Raw genomic sequence first — 21,419 nt, 5'->3', positions numbered from 1 at the left:
CGGTGACCAATCGGAGAGCGAGCGCGGCCAGCGCTCCGCCCTTGCGGCCAACGCCGCGTCGCGTTGGCGGGGCGTCAGCCGCACGCTATCTCTCATTGGTCACCGTTTTTCACTAATAACTCGTAAACGAAGCCGCGGATTTCATTTTTGCTAAGGAAAAAGTTTCTTCAAATGATCTCAGGAATACGGTATCCTTAAATTCTTCGAACATCGTCACAATTTTGCATTAATTTTCCTGATAAATGCATCAAAATTTGCAGTCCGAATACAACGATATCCTTAAAATTCTTCAGTCCAATAACTTTTATTCGAACAATTTGGTCGAACAATCAATGTCACGATAATAATCGCGATAATAGCCGTCTTCGGATAATTAATGACGCGTTAATGTTGACGGTGAAAGGATTTTTAACTACCGAATTAATTCATAATTGGATTTTCCATAAACGAATTTTTATAGCAACCGATCGTCGATGACTATAAAAACGAGCTGCGAGGCTCCAATAATAATCGTGTCTGCTCTTCTCAAATTGTCAATTTTTCTGCACAATTTGAGCGTCGATTACGGAGAATTTGCTTCTCCGAAAGTTCGCGCACCGTACTCGCTCTGTCGCCGAGTCGCCGAAAGCATTAACTGCATTCGAGGCACATTAGCCGGCGTAAAGAAATGTTTGAATAGCTTCTCCGTAATGATTAATTCAGTCAAGGACACGGTTAAGAGAGATCAATCATCCTCCGACAGAGTTTTCCGCGCGTAGAATCGATCGTTCTGCTGTGCTCCAACGGCGACAAGCCCGTTCCGAGAAGCGTTTCTACGGCGTTTTACGATCTTTTGCGTCAATCGCGTCCGAGAAAACAAAAAGTTTGGCGCGTAACGCGCGGAGACAGGCTTTCCGTTCGCGCGCGGACGTCGTTGCTAGGCGGCGGTTTTTGATAAAAAATTAAAAATAAAAATCACTTTACATCGATCTTGCTAAATCGCAAGATTTAGTAGTCAATTTTACAGTTTCGTTTCTAACAATTTCGATACATTGAAATTAGTGCAACAATGTTGACTCTTAGCTTCGCTGAAAATTTAAACCGTTTTCAATTCTTCCGATTTTTGCCATAATAAATCCGCAGTTACAGTTATTAAAAATATTTATATTTTACAGTTTTACTCTCAGTCAATTTCACAGTTTCCTTCTTAACAATTTCAATAGATTGAAATTAATGCAACAATGTTGACTCTTAGCTTCGTTGAAAATTGTAACCGTTTTCAATTCTCCCGATTTTTGCCATAATAAAGCCGCAGTTACAGTTATTAAAAATATTTATATTTTATAGTTTTACGCCCAGTCAATTTCACAGTTTCCTTCTCAACAATTTCAATACATTGAAATTAATGCAACAATGTTGACTCTTAGCTTCGTTGAAAATTCAAACCATTTTCAATTCTTTCGATTTTTGCCATAATGAATCCGCAGTTACAGTTATTACGGAGCTTAGCTAAGGATTAAATCACACCTGCTCATTTTTCCCGCATGAAATGCATAAATTCCGCGGTCCGGTAATAACATTCGCAGGCTTCCGATCGGAAGCGAAGACGGAAAACCGAGGGTCACGGCGGCTTCGGCTATTTATAGATCACGGGAACATAATAAATTCTAATCGAGGTCCTTTTCTATAAACGATGATCTAAAGATAGACGGCCGAAGAAGTCCGTTGCTTTATTTACGGCTGCAACTATGAATTTTAACGATGATGTCTCGCTGGTCGACGATTCCTCGTCGATGCGCACGGTGCGACGATTGGCGTTAAAATTTTTTAAACAATTGATTTCTGCTTCGATTTCATATTCGGTTCCATCGAATAGGTGATCGTAACTTAGCGACGCAAATGACAGATAAAGGTTATGTGAAAATTCGATTAGAAGACGAGAAAAGAAGAATTACAGTAAACTCTCCCTAATTGACGCACAGATTGTACACAAAAATGGACAATTTTGGAAGAGGAAACGATTATTCGAGCCTCGCGGCTCGTTTTTACAGGGTGTCCCGAAATTATGGTACTTCCGGGAAATGATTCCTGAGGCGATTTGAAGAAACATTTTCCTCAGCGAAAATGTTCTACGAGGCTTCGTTTACGAGTTATTAACGAAAAACGTGGACCTATCGGAGAGCGAGCGCGGCCGGCGCTCCGCCCTCGTGGCCGAGGCCGAGTCGCGTTGGTCGTCTGGCGCTGCGAGGGTGATCGCGAGGGCGGGGTGTCGGCCGCACGCGACCTCTCATTGGTCAGTGTTTTTCGTTAATAACTCGTAAACGAAGCCTCGTAGAACATTTTCGCAGAGGAAAAAGTTTCTTCTCAAATCACCTCAGGATTATTTCCCGGAAGTACCATAATTTTGGGACACCTTGTCACCGATTGTAAACAGCTATAAAAACGAGCCAAAGTTATGTTAAGGTTTATATTAAAGTTATGTCAAGCTGATCGTTGATTAAAGAGAATTTACTGTACACGAAGAACTCCATGAAGAATTCCACGACGAATTATAATTTCTCGAATTATAATTCGAATACAGAATTGAAGTAGGAGTGAATTTCTACTCTTCCGAAGCAACAAGTTCTCGGCGCACTGTTTTTAGCCGCGTTTATCTCACAGCACCTTGTACAACAGCATGTAATTGTACTCGATAAAGTAGAAGATTGCGCGGTCAAAACAAAGGAATCGAAGCATGTTATTAGTAATAAATTCACATTAATTCGATAGTAGCATAACCTGGCTGTTATCGCGCGCTGCGCGAGTCGGTACAATTAGTGGTTGCAAATTGTACCATAAATTAGTGTCCGCCGGGGTCGGTTGCTGAAAATCACGTCGGTTCCGATATATTCGTGCTATTCAACCGCGTTAAGTGCCGAACTTCAGCTCGAGAAATTCGCACAATATCGAAGTCATTTAATTAATGAATTAACTTCGGTTTCACTAGAAATTGAAAATTTGCCATAGGAAAATATTCGTTCAGTTATTTTGCATTCTACAAATCCTGATAACATTCAATTTGTTCAATGTATGTATATATTAGGATAAAAATAAATTTCGAAGACCTAATTAAAAATTAGTGTCCCCATAGCAGACTCCCGCGGCATTGGAACGTATTACAGTAGTGTCTCCCTTACTGACGCTCAGATTGCGCACAAAGATGGACAATTTGGGAAGAGGAGATGCGATTATTCTGAATTTACTGAGAATTTACTGTACGCCGTTTCTAATTCCAAGATTCCCTAAATGACTCGTTTCTACTTCGTCCGATATAAATTGTTACAGCTTCCTGCGTGCCGTGTCTCCGAACAATTTTTCCGACGAAAATGAATTACAGAGTAAAAAAGTAGAGATTTCAGGCTTTAAAATGAGTTTAGTTTCGTTGTTCCACGATTTTTGTTCTCGAAGTTACAGTATTTTGAATATCGTCGATGTTTCGGAGGTTAGAAATTTTGCGCAAAGTCTGGAACGAGGTTTCCCATCCATGTGTCGCAAATTGTCGAAGAAATCGACGGACGGTCCCCGAAAGTAGACACTTCGGGCTTTAAAATGAGCCGAGTTCCATTGTTGTACGATATTTTTGCACGAAGTTATAGCTGTTTTTAGTATCGACAAATTTTTCGAAAATTTGAAACATCGACGAAAGTAGTGGACGGCTCGTTTTTATAGTTACCGATTGTCGACAATTATAAAAACGAGCCGCGAGGCTCGAACAATCGTATCTCCTTTTCCAAAACCGTTCATTTTTGTGGACAATCCGAGCGTCAGTTAAGGAGACATTACTGTAAATCGTTCTTGTAGGGTGCCGATAATGCGAATCGTGCGGCGAGCATCGAACGAAATCGAATCGTTAATATTGGAAACGATTGAAATGAAGCTCAAGTTTTGGCGTTCAAGCTTCGGATATCGTGCGAGCACAATTCTACTCGCGTGTCTGTTCAGTGCCGGCCGTTTCTACTTGCAGTAGAAAAGGCGTCTTCTCAAAAGCTACCGCACCGCGTTCTCGAGTTTTTATCCACTTTTTTCGATTGCACCGTATATAAGCTGCCTAGTGTATTTTACGTTACTTTAACGATATATGATTTTTTAACAATATTAATTATTATTATTAACAATAACAATTCACTATTGTACAATTATACGATGCAATTCGACATGCAATTTCTTAACGAGTTCCGATGCAGAATGAAACGTTCTGCGTGAAATTGCAGCATACACGAGCAAAGCAGAAATACCTTTCTTTCTTCAATGATTTTTAGTGAGTTAGAAATGATGTGCGAATATTTTTAAACCTTCGCACTAGAACGGAGTCTCCGAGGCGCCACTAAAAATTGCCGTGCCACGTTTCGAAATCATTTTGACAGTAATTGAATTTGTTTGTATTTTTAAAAAAATGTTATCAACGGTGCAAACATTGTACGCGTCGATAGATTTTTAAATTAGACAAACGATTTGAATTTTTTTGTAGATATTAGAAGAACTAGTTTGCCCGACAATATATAAATAATAGTATAAATAATAAATCATATAAATAATAAATACTATAAATAATAAATAATACAAACAATAAATAGTATAAATAATAAACGATATAAATAATAAATACTATAAATAATAAGAATAAATAATACTAAATAATAAATAATAATAAATAAAAATTATAGCAAGAATGTTTTCGTAAAGATCAGTGTAAAAGTATTTGCGAGAATCGCGCTGCCGATTGAAACACGATTCGCAAACGAACGCGAGCTCTCTTAACGGGTTCGTTTTAATCTATTTCGGTGAATCTTTCGAAAAGAACGCGAATCGATTTCGCGAGATGGTCGCCGGGATCAATGAAGAAACGATGCTTAATGCTTGGCGGGAATAAACGTTCGAGCGACATTAACGTTGATTATATCACGGAGCACCGTGCACGGTGTAACTGGGTTAGCAGTTCGCCGGCAATTCTCCTGCGACGTCGTGTTTGGTTCGACGCTTTTTTTTCGTCTCTCTCGTTTCTTTCCGCCATCGTGAAGCGATCGTCTCGCTCGTGGTCTCTCTCTCTCTCCAGCGACTCGTTTTATTTCTCCTCTCCTTTAATCGTATTACGGTCAACCCGCGACCGGTTCTCAAAATTAATGCAAGAGAGAGAGAACGGTGCACACAAGTTATAGCGTGCCGCCCGGAGCTCGCGGCGACTGCAAAAGGTCGTGATATTGCTTCGACCTTGCCGCGGATATATTTCGCGGACTACTCGGATACAGATAACGGTCGACGGTAATGCTTATTGTCTACTTGCGTTAACTGCACCCGGGAACTCCGCCGCCGCCGTTGCCGCCGCCGCGAGCGAAACCGTTCGTCGCGGACCGCGCGCGCGTTGCAGATTCTCGCGAGATTCTCGATGCAATCGACGAATCGCTCTATTCCCAGGAATTTTCTGACGGAGAAAATTGAGAGGAGCGATAGAGAGATTTCGGTGTTCTAATTCGGTGCTGTGATATTTGAAAAAAAAATGATTTTTATATATATGTATAATTATATATAAAATATATATTATATTTAATATATGTAATTATATACATATATGAAATATGTGAAATAATCTTGATTAACGGTATTGGATTTTCCTTGATCTTTAACCCTTTTATAGGTATGTACTGGGAACTATGCTTCCCATCCACTTTTAGTGCGCATATCGACCACCAAGCCCAAATGTGTTCTCACCGTTGAAAACTCTTACTGAATTGAAATATTCTTGGAAATTCTTATTGAATTGAAATATTCTTGGAAATTCTTATTGAATTGAAATATTCTTGGAAATACATATTGAATTGAAATATTCTTGAAAATTCTTATTGTGTGAATTGAAACATTCTTGAAGATTCTTATTAAATTGAAATATTCTTGACAATTCTTATTGAATTGAGATATATTCTTGGAAATTCTTATTGAATTGAAATATTCTTGAAAATTCTTATTGAATTGAAATATTCATGACATGAAATATTCTTACTGAATTGAAATATTCTTGGAAATTCTTCTCGAATTGAAATATTCTTGAAAATTGTTACCGAATTGAAATATTCTTGACAATTCTCATTGAATTGAAATATATTCTTGGAAATTCTTATTGAATTGAAATATTCATTACATGAAATATTTTTACTGAATTGAAATATTCTTGGAAATTCTTCTGGAATTGAAATATTCTTGAAAATTGTTACCGAATTGAAATATTCTTGACAATTCTTATTGAATTGACATATATTCTTAACAATTCTTCTTGAATTGAAATATTCTTGGAAATTCTTCTCGAATTGAAATATTCTTGACAATTCTTATTGAATTGAAATGTATTCTTGTGTGAAAATTCTTATTGAATTGAGATATTCTTGAAAATCCTCTCCAAATTGAAATATTCTTGACATTTCTTATCGTTTCTAATTTTTGTGCGCAATCTGAGCGCGAATTAGGGACAAATTATATTACTAGGCAACACAGTCGCGAGAACAAATTTTTTGGACTTCCCTTGGAACTTCGAGCGACGATATCTCGAAGATGAAAACACGTGACACGTGACAAACGGCGACGTTCTTCCTTGCAACCGGGGAATTGCGCCAAGAATCGCATCGATCGAAGACGCGACGTAAAAATTAAACCGCGGCGATATCGAACACCGCAAGAAAATCAACGAAAACACGTCTCGACCCTTGCGCCTACTCTTTTAACACTGGATTTACGGAGCATAAAAAACAGCTGCTTGATATTATATTATATATACAATATGTATATTTTATATATAATAATTACGTTATTTATATTATATATAATATATGTGTGTATATTATAATAATTACATAATTGCATTACAATATATGTATGTATATTATAATAATTACATAATTACACTACAATATATATATATTATATATACAACATACATATTATATTATATATACAATAAGAAATTTATCATGATTTTTAACAAGTATCACAGTAACATATGCCGCAGCAGACATACAAATCGAATAAACAACATATAAATATATCTCCACGATACGAATAATCGTAAATAAAAAAAACCGTCATTTTGACGAGTCCCGTAAATCCAGTGTCAAACAATCATAACCTCGCGGCTCGAAGAGGTTACCGATTCCCTCGAGCATCGCGAAGGACGCGCGCGCGCGCGCGCTCGTCGGTCGCCTGATCGGCCAGCAGGGCCCTACGTCTCCCGTTAATAGAGCAACGACTCTGACCTTGGAACCGGCAGATCCATGGCGGCGGTTCGATGATGATGCGTATGATGATGATGATGATGCTGATGCGACCTTTCGTCCGCTCCGGCCATCCCCGGGTGCATCGTCTGCTGTTGCGGATGCTGGGGCGGCAGGTACACTTGTTCCGGCTGTTTCATCCACATTTTCCAGTCGTTTCCGCCGACAACATCAACACGGTCAACACGAACAACAACAAGAACAACAAGAACAGCAACAACAACAACAATAATAATAACGACGACGACGACGACGATAACAAGAAAAACAACTCGATGATCACACCGTGTCACCACAAAATCCGTGTCAATGGTCCGCGAACCGGCGCCGAACCTTCAGTTCCGGATGTTCGAAAAGCAGCCGGGTGAACGACGGACGAGCATGGTCGCCGCTCATTACGCCGTGGATCCGTGAATTCCGTCGCACCGAACTCACCAACAACACACGTGGTCCGTAACGCGGGCCGAACGCGCGATCTCCTCTCAGTCCGCGGCGACGATCGGAAGAAGAAGAAGAAGAAGAAGCGCGGCGCGGGAACCCGCGGCGCCGACGATGATTTCACTGTTTCGCGGCGTCGTTCAAATCGTCGCGGAAACGCTCGAGGAACGAGGCTCCTCCTCGGCGTCGTTCGCCATATTGGAGAACGGGCGACGCTCGGCGAGCGGCGCGGTGTTGTCCGCCGGCTCTCTCCCCGTTATCGCGCGACAGCCTCTCGCCGCTGCTTGTTTGTTGCGCGAATTAAAATTAGCCAGGTCGCCCGGTTAATCTCGCTCGTTCGATCGCTGCTCCGTTTCTCCGCGGCACAGATGATAAAAAGCTCTCTCTATCTCCGCGCCGGCGAGCGACGCGAGCAAACATTCGGCAAAAACCGGGACCGCGGCGGCTCCGCGGCGGAGCAGGAGGGAGAGGGGGCACGGCGCGGAGCGGCGCGGCGGATGGCGGAGAGGGGCGCGAGGGAGGCGGCGGCGGCGGTAGAGGAGGAGGAGGCGGTGGAGGAGGGGGGAAGAGGCGAAGCGCAAAGTAAGACGAATAAAACGGCGGCTCGGTTTCTCGACGATGACGCCGCGGTCTGCCGATTATTGTCCCGTCAGATATCCTCCGTCCGATGCCGGATTAAACGAGCCACCCCGCGCTCTCCCGCCGCGGCGGGGAACACTCGAGACTACCACCCTTTCTCCTCCCTCGGAAATCAGGTCCGATCGAGGGTGCAGCTCGATCGCCGCGCGGCAACGGATCCTCCCGTTTCCTGGCGCGCGCGGCCGACGATCGTCTTCTTCTCCCTTCCAGCCGGCGTCCTCCGCCGCAACGGACTGCTTGCTCGCTTGTGCACGCTCGCCGGAATCCCGACCTTGACACCGTGCTCTAGATCGCCGCTCGGTGCCGCCGCAGCCGGAAACACATGAAAGGGACAACAACGCACAGGACGACGCACGCCGCCGACGCGCCGGTATCGATCCGGGGCGTCGCGGATCAAAGCGAGCGCTCTCGGGGTTCGCGAGGGGTTAAATCCAGGGGCGGCGGACCCTCCCCAAGGCCGCCGTTCCGTTAGATCGCGGGAGAAGCAAGTCCGGGCCGAATCGCAACGCCGCGGCGAGGGATCCTCGGCCTTGACACACTGTCCCGAATGCCTCTTACAGCGCAGAAGAGGCGGCTATGCATTCCGTGGCCGACGCGTTCCGGCTGGAACCGTGCCACCTTCTTCGCCGTCTTCAAAAACTCTCCTGGGCCGCCGCCGACGCGCGGTGTCCGAACGCGTTCTCTATTCGAGCGACACGAAGCGCCGCGTAAGACACTGGAAGACGCACTGCCGCCGCGCGGGCCTCGCACCGAGCGCCGCGTATTTCTTCGCGAACATCCCGCGCAATCACTCGCGAACGGCGCGAACTCCGTTTCGCCCGGCGGCGCGATCGATGACGGTGCAGTAGTGCGCGGCTAAAGCGATCCCGAGTAAGATACTTTCGTGTGTGTGTGTGGAACGCTCGTGGATCGCGGGGATCGACGGGAGGTGTAAGAGAGCCGAGGGCTTCAGCTCGGAGGCCGGCAAGACGCGGCACGCACGACAGCCGAATACGAACTGCCGGCGGTGCTCCGCCCCACTACCGGCCACAATCACCGCTTCCCCTCCCGCCGGGCCGACCAATCGCCGCTCCCCTCGGCCGCCAATGCTATCCGAGCGCGGACCGCGCAACATGATAACAACACACAGTTTTAGGCGGTTCCCTCGTGTAAGGTGGACGAGGAAGCCCGCGCGATAAGGACATGAATTTTCGTGCACGCGCCTCGCGCGACGCTCACGGAGCGCGCCGGGAATCGGGTCGTTCGACGCTGATGGTCGTCGACGCGTTGTCGTGGTTTTCATTGGAGAAACGGGGGAAAGACTGTTTCTTTTTAGGAAATGTGTAAGGTGTATGATTTATTGGCTGGTGGTCGGTTGGACGTTTGGCTTATTGTTTACTAGGATCTTCTTCTTTTTTTAAGGGTCGTTTTATTTTTCTTGTTTTCGATTCGATTGCATTTTGTTCGAGTTTAGTTTATTGTATTTTATTCTAGTCTATTTTATTTTATTGTGTATTGCTTGAGTTTAATTTATTGTATTTTATTCCATTCTAGCTTATTTTTGTTATATTTTGTTTGAGTTTAATTTGTTGTACTTTATTGCAGTCTATTCTATTTTATTTTATTGTATCTTGTTTGAGTGCAATTTATTGTATTTTACTCTAGTCTATTCTATTTTATTGTACTTTGTTTCAGTTTAATTTGTTGTATTTTATTCTTGTCTATTCTATTTTATTGCATTTCGTTTGAGTCTAATTTACTATATTTTGCTTGAGTCTAATTTATCGTATCTTATTCCATTCTATTCTATTTTATGGTATCTTGTTTCAGTTTAATTTATTGTATTTTTTTGTAGTCTATTCTATTTTATTGTATTTTGTTTAAGTCTAATTTACTGTATTTTGCTTGAGTCTAATTTATTGTATCTTATGCCATTCTATTCTATTTTATTGTATTTTGGTTAAGTCTAATTTACTGTATTTTGCTTGAGTCTAATTCATTGTATTTCATTCCATTCTATTCTATTTTATTGTATCTTGTTTGAGTCTAATTAATTGCATTTTATTCCATTCTATTTCGTCTAATCATTCCACCCTCGTCAAACGTTTCCCAGTTTCGTAACTTCTACGCTAAAAGCGTAATATTGACTACTTAATTTAATAATAATAATAATATAATAATATAATTAATAATAATAATACTTAATTTATCGACAGCTGCGAAAATACGAGCGCGCGTTTTTCTTTTTCCTTACGAATCGCGTGTTCTGAATGGACCGTGCTGCATCTAGAGAATCGAGACACACATACATACATATATACATACATATGTATACATATAGGGGACCCACTGTATAGTAGCTGCATTCGCGCAGCGCTATTTGAATTACAAAAATGCATCGGTTACCTTAGCGCTGCCGCGGCTTCATTTTAATGCGAACGTAATATGTTTTGCAAATGATATTTGACTGCGTTTACCATCGCATGCCTTTCCGCACGGGACAAGCGATGCCGTCGGAAGAAGAAAAAAAAACGAGCTCGCGTCTCTGTTCAAAAACCAACGCCGTCGCACACGTTCCCCAGGCACAGAGCTCTTTCCTTTTATTCCGCGAACACCACTCGCCAGACAATAAACCGCGGCGCGATCATTGTAAACGTTTGCTCGCTTTTCTCTCGCGCACTTTATTTTCCGTTTATTAACACCTCGTAATCTCTGCCGCTGCTGCTCTTTTCAGAGACGGACGCGTTTTCCAAGGGGCGCGAACGTGAAAAGAACTCGTACAATCGAAACACGAAAATATGTTTTGTGACAACTATTGTCGAACAATATATACAGGGTGTCCCAAAAATGTCTCGCAATCCGGAAATGGCGGATTCCTCGGTTCATTTGAAACAACATCTTCCTTTACAAAAATGTTCTCCGAGGCACCGTTAACGAGTTATTAACGAAAAACAGTGACCAATAAGAATCGAGTACGGCCGACACGAGGCGGCCCAGCCAACCAGCGCACGAAGCCCGGTTCCGCTCATTGGCTCGGTCGCCTCGCGCCAGCAGAGCTCGCCTCTCGTTGGTCACTGTTTTCCGTTAATAACTCGTTAACGGTGCCTCGAAGAAAATTTTTGTAAAGGAAAAAGTTGCTTCGAATGACCCGAGGAACCCGCCACTTTCGGATTGCGAGACATTTTTGGGACACCCTGTATATATTATACACAATATATATTATAACAACAATATATTCGTTAGCGAAATACGCGATCGTTTCTATGAGATAACATCGAGCGGGTCGCGAGCCGCGCGTTGTTTCGTTTTAATGCAGAAATAAATTGTTATTTCGAACAACGCAATTGCGCCGACGCGAGTCGCCAGGGAAATAGTATTCCGCAAATATTTGTGTTTCTTAGTTGCGATATGTTTAAACAGGTCCGCGGATACGTGACGGCGGTATCCGAGCGTTATTCAATTTTAATACGCGAAAGTTTCGTGTTCGCGCTCCGTCCACCTACTCGCCGCCGCTAAAGTGCAATTGGTTCGTGCAAATCGAATCGAGAATTATCGGATTAATGGCTGCCGTTATACCGGCGAGTACATTTGCGTTTTATGGAAGGATGGTATTATGGTACTCGTGGTATTATCATAATAATAATAATAATAATAATAATAATAATAATAATAATATCTTTTTATTTTTATAGCGGGGGAAAATATTGAAAAACATCCCCGAAAGCGGTCAGACTCTTGCGGTATGTGTGTGGAGACCTTACTAAAATATCACACTAAAATAATAATCTTTCCCACTAATAATAATAATAATAATAATTTTTGTCTTGGTTTTTATAGCGGGGGGAAAACCTTCAATAATAATAATGATAATAAAAATAATGATTTTTCTGGCTTTTATAGCGAGGCGAAATCTTCAACAAGAATAACCTTGCAGTAATAATAATAATAATAATAATAATAATAATAATAAAGTAATAATAATAGTAATAATAATAATAATAATAATAATAATGATAATGATAATAATGTTTTGGGATGGAGGTTACAGCAGAATAATACTGTAGACAGAAGAATAATTCTGTAGTAATAAGAATAATAATTAATAATAATACTGTGTGCAGAAGAATAATTCTGTAATAATAATAATAATAATAATGTTTTGAGGGGTTACAGCAGGAGGAAATCTTCAACAAGAATAATTCTGAAGTAATTACACTAATAATAAAATAATAGTAATAATAATGGTAATAATGTTTTGGGGGAGGTTTTTATATAGCAGGGGGAAATCTTCAACAAGAATAACTCCGAAGTAATTACACCAATAATAAAATAATAGTAATAATAATGGTAATAACGTTTTGGGGGAGGTTTTTATAGCAGGGGGAAATCTTCAACAAGAATAACTCTGAAATAACAATAATAATAATAAGAAGAAGAAGAAGAAGAAGGAGAATAAGAATAAAATAATAATAATAATAATAATAATAATAATGTTTAGGGGGAGGGATGTTTAGTAGGAGAAAATCTTCAACAAGAATAATCCTGAACTAATAACAATAATAATAATGATACTAATAACAATGAAGATTATAATAATAATAATCGCGGTAAAATATGAATGGAACGAAACGGCTGGAGACACTTACCCGCAGGTGACCGCCGTTTCCGGCACCGAAGTCGAAGAGGACGCGCTGGCGTCATCCTCGTCCACGTCATCCTTCATTTTTCAGATTGTTCCTGAAACGCAATACAGAATGCATGAACCAACGTTACCACCTCGGACGACGAGTCTGCGCCGCCGCGCGTTATCAGACGGGCGGACGGGTTTTCTCGAAGCGCTGTCGCATCGTTCCACGTAAATTCCTCTTACACGTAAATATTTTCCACGAGTTCGCGTTAGGCGAGATGACGATAATGCAATAGCGAAGCTCGCGAAGAACGGAACGAAACGGGTACGGGACGGGGCGGGACGGGACGAAGCGGGGCGGGGCGGGCGAGCGTCGCAGGAGACCGCGATGACAGTCGATTGATTGATAATGTAAATAAATGATGCGCATACGCATCGATAATGCAACACATGAAAACAACACGTGTCACGGTGCAACCGTTATCCATCGTACGTTCGACGTCCTAATCGAGAGAAACAACACCGTGCGCGGCGATAGCGACCACGCTTATGCTCGCGAGATGATCGGTGTGTGTGTGTCATGCGAATTATTTGTTTATTTGTTTATGTTTCGTTCGAGTCGCTGGGACATTTATTTGCTATTTTATGTTCGTTTCAGAGAGGCTAAGTATTAAATCTGGGCAAAATACATTGTTTTAATAAAATTTTCGGAGTTATCTGATAAATAATTTATTGCAAAATAACGGGAATTATTTTAAGAAGCATTTCATAGGGAAATTGGATTAATGTATTTTCGATCGACGATTTATTTGGTATTTTAATATATTGTGGTCCGATGACGCCAATACGGCGATACTAAATTAATAGTAGTCGCGAAAAATACATATAAAAGCGCAAAATCTTCCATTTATTAATTCTTATAAAATTTCATAGCAGTACAATGATTTTTATTTCAATCCAACCTTTGGTATATTGTAATAAAATATATATGAGCCGCTTATTTTGAAAGTGGCCTAACTCCATTTATCTTCAAATCGAGATATTTAAAGTTTTGCGTTTCAATGAATTTAAAAATATACGTATAGGATACTAATGAGTCATACTGCTTAAGCGTATCTAAGGATGTTAAATTTAAAGTTCCTGTTAAAATAGTGGCAATTATTAAGTAAATAACGTGCGTTTTCTTATCAAGAATGGAGTTGGGCCACTTTCAAAATTAACAGCCAGATTCATTATAAAATTTGAAGGTGCCCAAGTCCATTCAACATAATTTAAGATGTTTCAAATTGAAAAAAACAATACTGAATTTGTTTTACATATCTTGAAAACACTTCGGAAACATAATTTATGCGATTTAAAACATTTTTTAATTACAGAACATAGAAAATTACAAACATAAATTTATTACAAAACAATTTACTATTCGTCTACATTTTGTGCGTGTGAAAGTGATTTGAAGAAATCATGATGTTCTGGTGGTATGTATCGTAATAGGTCAATTATGTCCTTAAATTTTGCTGTTGTAATTTGTCTAATAGTTTTATACAATGGTGTCAATACAATATTTTCAAACTTTCTTGGTCTGCCCCGACGTGGTAATAAATTCAGGACTTTAAAATTTTCATCCTCATTCATTGATGTCTTATATAAAATTTTATATGGTTCATTTCTGACAAAACGCATCCAACATATTCTTAACCAGTTTACTGATTCTCCATCAGAATTCTTTGCCCTTTTAAAAATTGCGTCTTCTAATAATTTTGTTGATACAAAATCTTCCTGTCTCATTTCATTTACAATGAAATTATTATCCTTCCGACACTTTTTAATAATCTTGTAATAATCCTGGGGAACGGATCTTCATCCTCTGAAGACGAATATTGTTCTATAATTCTGTTTCTTTTTCGATTTTTTTTTAAATTATTAGTTACTATTTCTTCTTCACTATCTGAACTAATTAATGGTCTTCTTCTGTTTTTCCTCATGGGTGAAATAATTTCTAAAATTTAATATTAAATTTTAAGTTTTATATTAATTAAACGTACAGGTTATTCAACTAACGCAATTGTCCCAAAAATTAGGTTAACTTGTAAATACTAATTAGTTGAAATTACCTTCATCACTGCTTTTCGACATTATCAATAGTAAATATCTTGATGTAAGTATAAATGGAGTTGGGCCACTTTCAAACTACACGGCTCAGTTATTTAATTAATTCTGAAAACTTATGTGTGAAAAATTTATCGTATTTGCTCTGAATATAAGCAACCTGAAGTGCTTCACTGATACATAACATGAAGCTGTACATTTAACCATGGTAACCGGCAAAAAATTGGAAAACGGAGTTAGGCCACTTTCAAAATAAACGGCTCATATATTTATTTTATAATCATTTTAGATAATTATTCATTATTTATTTATAATAATTAATTTAATTCTTAATAGTTATCAAAATAATTTATATATATAAATATTAATTATTTTTTTGTATAATTATTTTATAATCATTCCAATTCAACCTTTGGTATATTATAATAAAAAATATATATTTATTTTATAATCATTTTATATAATCATTTATTATTTATTTATAATAATTATTTTAATTATTAATAGTTAACTAAATAATTCATATACATAATATATAAAAATATTAATTATTTATTTTTTGTATAATTATTTTATAATCATTTCAATCCAACCTTTGGCATGTTATAACAAAATATATATATTTATTTTATTATAATATACCAAAGGTTGAATTGAAATAAAAATCATTATACTGCCATGGAATTTTATAAGAATTAATAAATAGAAGATTTCGTGCTTTCATTTACGTATTTTACACGATTACATAGGAACACCAAAAACAGAGCTTCGGAGTGCAAAGGGTTAAACGATGAATTATTTTTTCGCGTAAAAAAGAAGACAGACCTTTCGCGCCGCATAGCGTGACACACGGAAATTCAGAAAGACGAGCGACTCGCGGAAGTTGTCGACGGATCGACGAAGAAAGTTCGATCGCGGCGAGCCGAAGACGTTCCGGCGATCGCCGGGCGAGAGCAATTAGAGGCGCATAATTAAGTCTACGAATAGAATTCTTTTCGAAACGAAATAAACAGTTCGCGCGTCACCGGTGCTATAAATGTCCGTATCGTAGGAGCCCGCTATTAATAGAACCCGCCTCGATACGCGAACGGAGACGTAATTCTTGTTGTGCCGATGAAAATCCCTTCCGTTCGCGCGCGCGCGCGCGGCCAACGCTGTTGAAACCGGAACAAACGAGATGTGCACGACGACGTCGATCGGCTCGACCCGAGCCGTCCGTGCCAGAGTTCGGCGATATTTCATTCGGATGACGGACGAAAGATAACGTGCTACGAATATGATTTTATACGACGCTGTCGAGCTGGTATTCGAATCGAATACATATTTGTCTAGATAATTAAAAAAAAAATTTGTCTAGATTTAATCGAATCTGAATTCATTCATATGGGAACCCATAAGAATGAGAGAGTATGAGAGTATATTTCAGTGAATACAGATTTTTTCGAATTATTCGCGATTATTCGTAATTATTCGAACTATTCGTAATCATTCGAATTATTCGAACTGTTCATAATTATTTGAGTTATTCGAACTGTTCATAATTATTTGTGTTATTCGAACTGTTCATAATTATTTGAGTAATTCGAACTATTCATTTTTATTTGAATTATTCGAACTAATCATAATTATTCGAACTCTTTATAATCATTCTAATTATTCGAACTGTTCATAATTATTCGGACTATTCGTAATTATTCTAATTATTCGAACTATTCATAATCGTTCGAAATATTCGAACTGTTCATAATTATTCAGACTATTCGTAGTTATTCGAATTATTCGAACTATTCATAATCGTTCGAATTATTCGGACTGTTCATAATTATTGGAATTATTCGAACTATTCATAATCATTCGAATTATTCGAACTGTTCATAATTATTTGAGTATTCAAACTGTTCATAATTATTTGTGTTATTCGAACTGTTCATAATTATTTGAGTAATTCGAACTATTCATTTTTATTTGAATTATTCGAACTAATCATAATTATTCGAACTCTTTATAATCATTCTAATTATTCGAACTGTTCATAATTATTCGGACTATTCGTAATTATTCTAATTATTCGAACTATTCATAATCGTTCGAAATATTCGAACTGTTCATAATTATTCGGACTGTTCATAATTATTGGAATTATTCGAACTATTCATAATCATTCGAATTATTCGAACTGTTCATAATTATTTGAGTATTCAAACTACATATTCATTTTTATTTGAATTACTCGAATTATTCATAATTATTCGAATTATTCGAATAAAGAATGATTCGAATACAAATTCATTCGAATAAAGAATTATACGAATAAATAGCTAGAACAATTCATGTGCAACACTGAATTTATTCGAAACAACCGGAATAATGGTCAACCGTGATTTCAAGGAACGATTGCTACCGGATTATAGCAATGCTCCGCGTGCGGCGATCGCTTGTTCCGATGAACAGCAACAGCACCGGGTCGAAACAAAATCGGTCGATGCTTGCCAACAGGATCAAGGATGCCTTTTGTCCGGGAGTCACGCAACTATGTTACACCGTCGAGCTGCGTCGATTAGGGCGAGAGCCTCGCGTGCCTGCAGAATCGTTTTTTTTTTCTTTTCTGCCTCGATAGTTATCGGCCAGCTGAATGGTTTTCCCAGCGAGTTGCGTAATAATTTCTTGCCGAAACTTTAATATTAGTCTCGTATCATATTTATATCTGCTGCTTGTTGTCGGATCGAATCGCGGCCGAACGCGGCTGCGCGTTCGCGAAATTACGGCAGCGGCGATCTTAATGAAGATCGCGGTCGCCTTTCGATTGCTTGTGAAACTGGGAATTCGCAGATCGAGTCGCGGCGCACGGTTTTATGCAAAATCGTGGGAAATTAAATATGGTTGTCCAAGGCGGAAGGTGAAAGTAGAAAGTTAAAATCATCGCGCCGTTTTGTGCAAGCTATGAGACCAGTTTGAATGTTCGTTCTTTGTAATAATAATAATAATAATAATAATAATAATAATAATAATAATAATAATAATAATAATAATAGTAGTAGTAGTAGTAATAATAATGATAATAATTTATTCAATACTACTCACGTATACACGTAAGTAGAGAAACCCTTTTTTACAGAAGAAGTAATAACAAATGGAGAGATTTTATATAGCAATTGCATAAATATAAACAAAGAGAAAAAAGGAAAAAGGAAGATAGAAAAGAAATATCGAAGTAAGTTGAAATGTATATATATATTTTATATATTATTATATAGCATATATATTTAGCATATATTTTATATATTATTATATAGCATATATATTTAGCGTATATTTTATTATTATTATACTATTATCATTATCTATATATTATTATTATTATTATTATTATTAGCATATATTTTATATAACAATTGTATAAGTACAAACAAAGTGAAAGAAGGAAAAAGGAGGAAAGGAAAAGGAAAAATATTAAAATAAGTTGAAATATGAAATATACATATTGCATATATTATACGTTATATTATAATATATATTAATATGTGTGTGTATACGTAAAATACATGTGCACACATATAAATGCACATACTAATGCATCGTACGTCATCTTCGTACGCCATTGCATCGGTTCGCAGTTCGAAGATCAAGATTTTGCGAAGAGTTCTAAAGAATTACAAGCTTCAAAAGTACTTGTACACTCCGACATAAAAGTTAATATCACTTAATACGTGTCATAAAAATAAATAGCAGATGTAGAACTCGAAGCGATGCGCGATTACAACGAAAAGCAATTATGCGAGCGTTCTATTGAAACAACTTGAATCGTCTAGTTTGAAAGTTAATAAAGGAAAGCGGGGTAAGAAGCTGCAATATCTCTGAACGAAGAACAGGGAAATGCGAATACATAGACATACAATTCTTTATGTTCGTCGAGCAGCAAAGCGAAGACATCAGATCCGACGAGGATACATTTGACAACAAATCGATTAACAACAAAGAGACACGCAACAATTTTTCTCTCATGCTTGTCTCAGCCTAAGAAGTTAACGCATTAAACTTCTCCGAAAATACGAGCAATGATAAGAAAAACATTCGTTTGAAGCTTCGATGCAAAAGACTGCACAGTTCTGTTAGTAAAAAAAAAGAAAAACTGCAAAAGAAAATACAAAAGGAAGAACGCGCGCGCGCTGATCTACGCGGTAAAAAAGAAAACGAATCGTCGATTTTACAAACGTGCTTATGGACGGACACCCCAGCCAGTAGTTCCCTCGACAAACTCCATAAGATATCTACGGTGTTCCACGAGCCCGGTGACGACGCCGTTGAGTCACGCGTGTACAAAATTCAACGAGATACAACTCGCCGAGTTGAATGACTCCGATCGGAGATTCGTCGCACCCTGTATACAGGGTGCCCCAAAATTATGGTACTTCCGGGCAATCAGAGATTCCTGAGGTGATTCGAAGCAACTTTCGCCTTTACAAAAATGTTCTCCGAGGCACCGTCAACGAGTTATCAACGAAAAACCGTGACCAATAAGAATCGAGTACGGCCGACGGCGAGGCGGCCTAGCCAACCAGCGCGCGAAGCCTGGTTCCGCTCATTGGCTCGATCGCCTCGCGTCAGCCGAGCTCGCCTCTCATTGGTCACTGTTTTTCGTTAATAACTCGTTAACGGTGCCTTGGAGAACATTTTTATAAAGGAAAAAGTTGCTTCGAATGACCCGAGGTATCCGCCACTTTCGGATTGCGAGACATTTTTGGGACACCCTGTAGATTATAACAGATTATAATAGCTATAACAGATGTGTACGTATAATATCTGTATCTGAAACAATATCGCGCGTTAAAAATCCAACAGGCCACAGTAATTGGCTCCGCTACTCTATCGAACTCTCGGCGACGTTTCGTGTCCCGAAGTGCCGCGACTCGGCTGGGAAACGGTTTTGCATTCGACGAGGATAACGGGCGCCGTGTCATCGAGACGATAAAGTGAAGCGCGATAGGGAATAAGGGAAAGCGACGAAAATGCTCCGGTCTGCGCGCAGATATCCGATAAAACATTCCGATACGGTGGGGAGAAGGGGGGGCTGGTACCGTTGAATAAAGATATCGATTCAAAGCCGGGGATCCTATTGAATGGAACAGAGCAAGGGTTCTCTCGTTGCTCCCCCGACACGTTCGACGGACGTCCGCCGAGCCTTGTGTGCGATCACGTGTGTGTATGTGTGTGTGTGTGTATGTGTGTGAACACGGCTGTATCTAGAAGCTGGCGTCAGGTAGGTCTGTGTGTTGATACACAGGGTCGATGACATTGCTCTACTATCACTAGGTTCTGCTGCGTGCGCGTTATATGACAGAGCCGATAAGGTCGCGCCAGAGGTAGCCTACGTACAATGCACTCTCTCTCGGCTGCAGCAGGAAATGGACAGCTCTCCCGTTCGTCGAATAATATCACTAATTCGGTTACGATTCTCTCCTCGGCCCGTTCCAATTCGGCCGGGCTGCGCTTTTAAACTAATTGCGGCTGATTGAACATTGATCCTCTGCGACGCGATTCGCGAGTTCGCTCGATATTCATGGTATGATAGAGGAGAGATAAAGAATAACGAATTAAATTGCATTCGACGCGGTTGGATATATGTATGTTTGATCGAAGAGAAATTTGCTCGGATCGAAATGCGGATGAATTAGAATTTTGTGCTGAATGAGAATTCGTTCGAGTATGGTTTTATTCGAATGAGAATTCGGTCGAATTACAATTTTATTCGAATAAGAATTCATTCGAATTACAATTTTATTTGAATGAGAATTCATTCGAATCACAATTTTACTCGAATAAAAATTCATTCGAGTTACAATTTTATTCTAATAAGAATTCACATTCGAATTACAATTTTATTCGAATCACAATTTTATTTGAATAAGAATTCATTCGAGTTACAATTTTATTCTAATAAGAATTCACATTCGAATTACAATTTTATTCGAATCACAATTTTATTTGAATAAGAATTTGTTCGAATTACAATTTTACTCGAATCAGAATTCATTCCAATTACAATTTTATTCGAATAACAATCCATTCGAGTTACAATTTTATTCGAATAAGAATTCATTCGAATTACAATTTTACTCAAATAAGTATTCATTTCAATTATAATTTGACTCGAATAAAAATTCATTCGAGTTACAATTTTCTTCTAATAAGAATTCACACATTCGAATTACAATTTGATTCGAATAAGAATTCACTAAAAAAATTCAAATATGAATTCACTAAAAACTAACGAATTAAATTATACTCAACGCTGTCGAATAAATATTCAATCGAATAAAAATTTGTCAAGAGCAAAATTCAGCCGAATTGCAATT

The 21,419-nt window shown here is 39.1% G+C and overlaps 1 protein-coding gene and 1 long non-coding RNA gene across 3 annotated transcripts in view; both read right to left on the bottom strand.

The window, feature by feature from the left end:
* LOC117223578 (uncharacterized) overlaps positions 1-21,419 on the bottom strand; it is a 157,806-nt gene that overhangs the window by 113,019 nt on the left and 23,368 nt on the right. The window contains exon 2 of one of the 2 annotated variants that reach the window (XM_033475933.2): positions 12,977-13,067. In XM_033475933.2, coding sequence (XP_033331824.2) covers positions 12,977-13,053 — 77 coding nt within the window. In that variant the 5' untranslated portion in view covers positions 13,054-13,067. Of the gene's footprint in view, positions 1-7,256; positions 9,405-12,976; positions 13,068-21,419 lie in introns of those variants that run through there. The other variant, XM_033475932.2, reaches the window with a different exon arrangement.
* LOC143260669 (uncharacterized) lies at positions 14,302-15,331 on the bottom strand. The gene is made up of 2 exons (XR_013034965.1): positions 15,072-15,331; positions 14,302-14,956 (listed from the first exon to the last, which is right to left on the bottom strand). It is a non-coding gene; the product is annotated as an uncharacterized LOC143260669 (long non-coding RNA).

The sequence above is a fragment of the Megalopta genalis genome, chromosome 1, assembly GCF_051020955.1.
Source record: "Megalopta genalis isolate 19385.01 chromosome 1, iyMegGena1_principal, whole genome shotgun sequence".
Classification (NCBI taxonomy): domain Eukaryota; kingdom Metazoa; phylum Arthropoda; class Insecta; order Hymenoptera; family Halictidae; genus Megalopta; species Megalopta genalis.
This window is presented reverse-complemented; position numbering and strand designations above follow the sequence as displayed.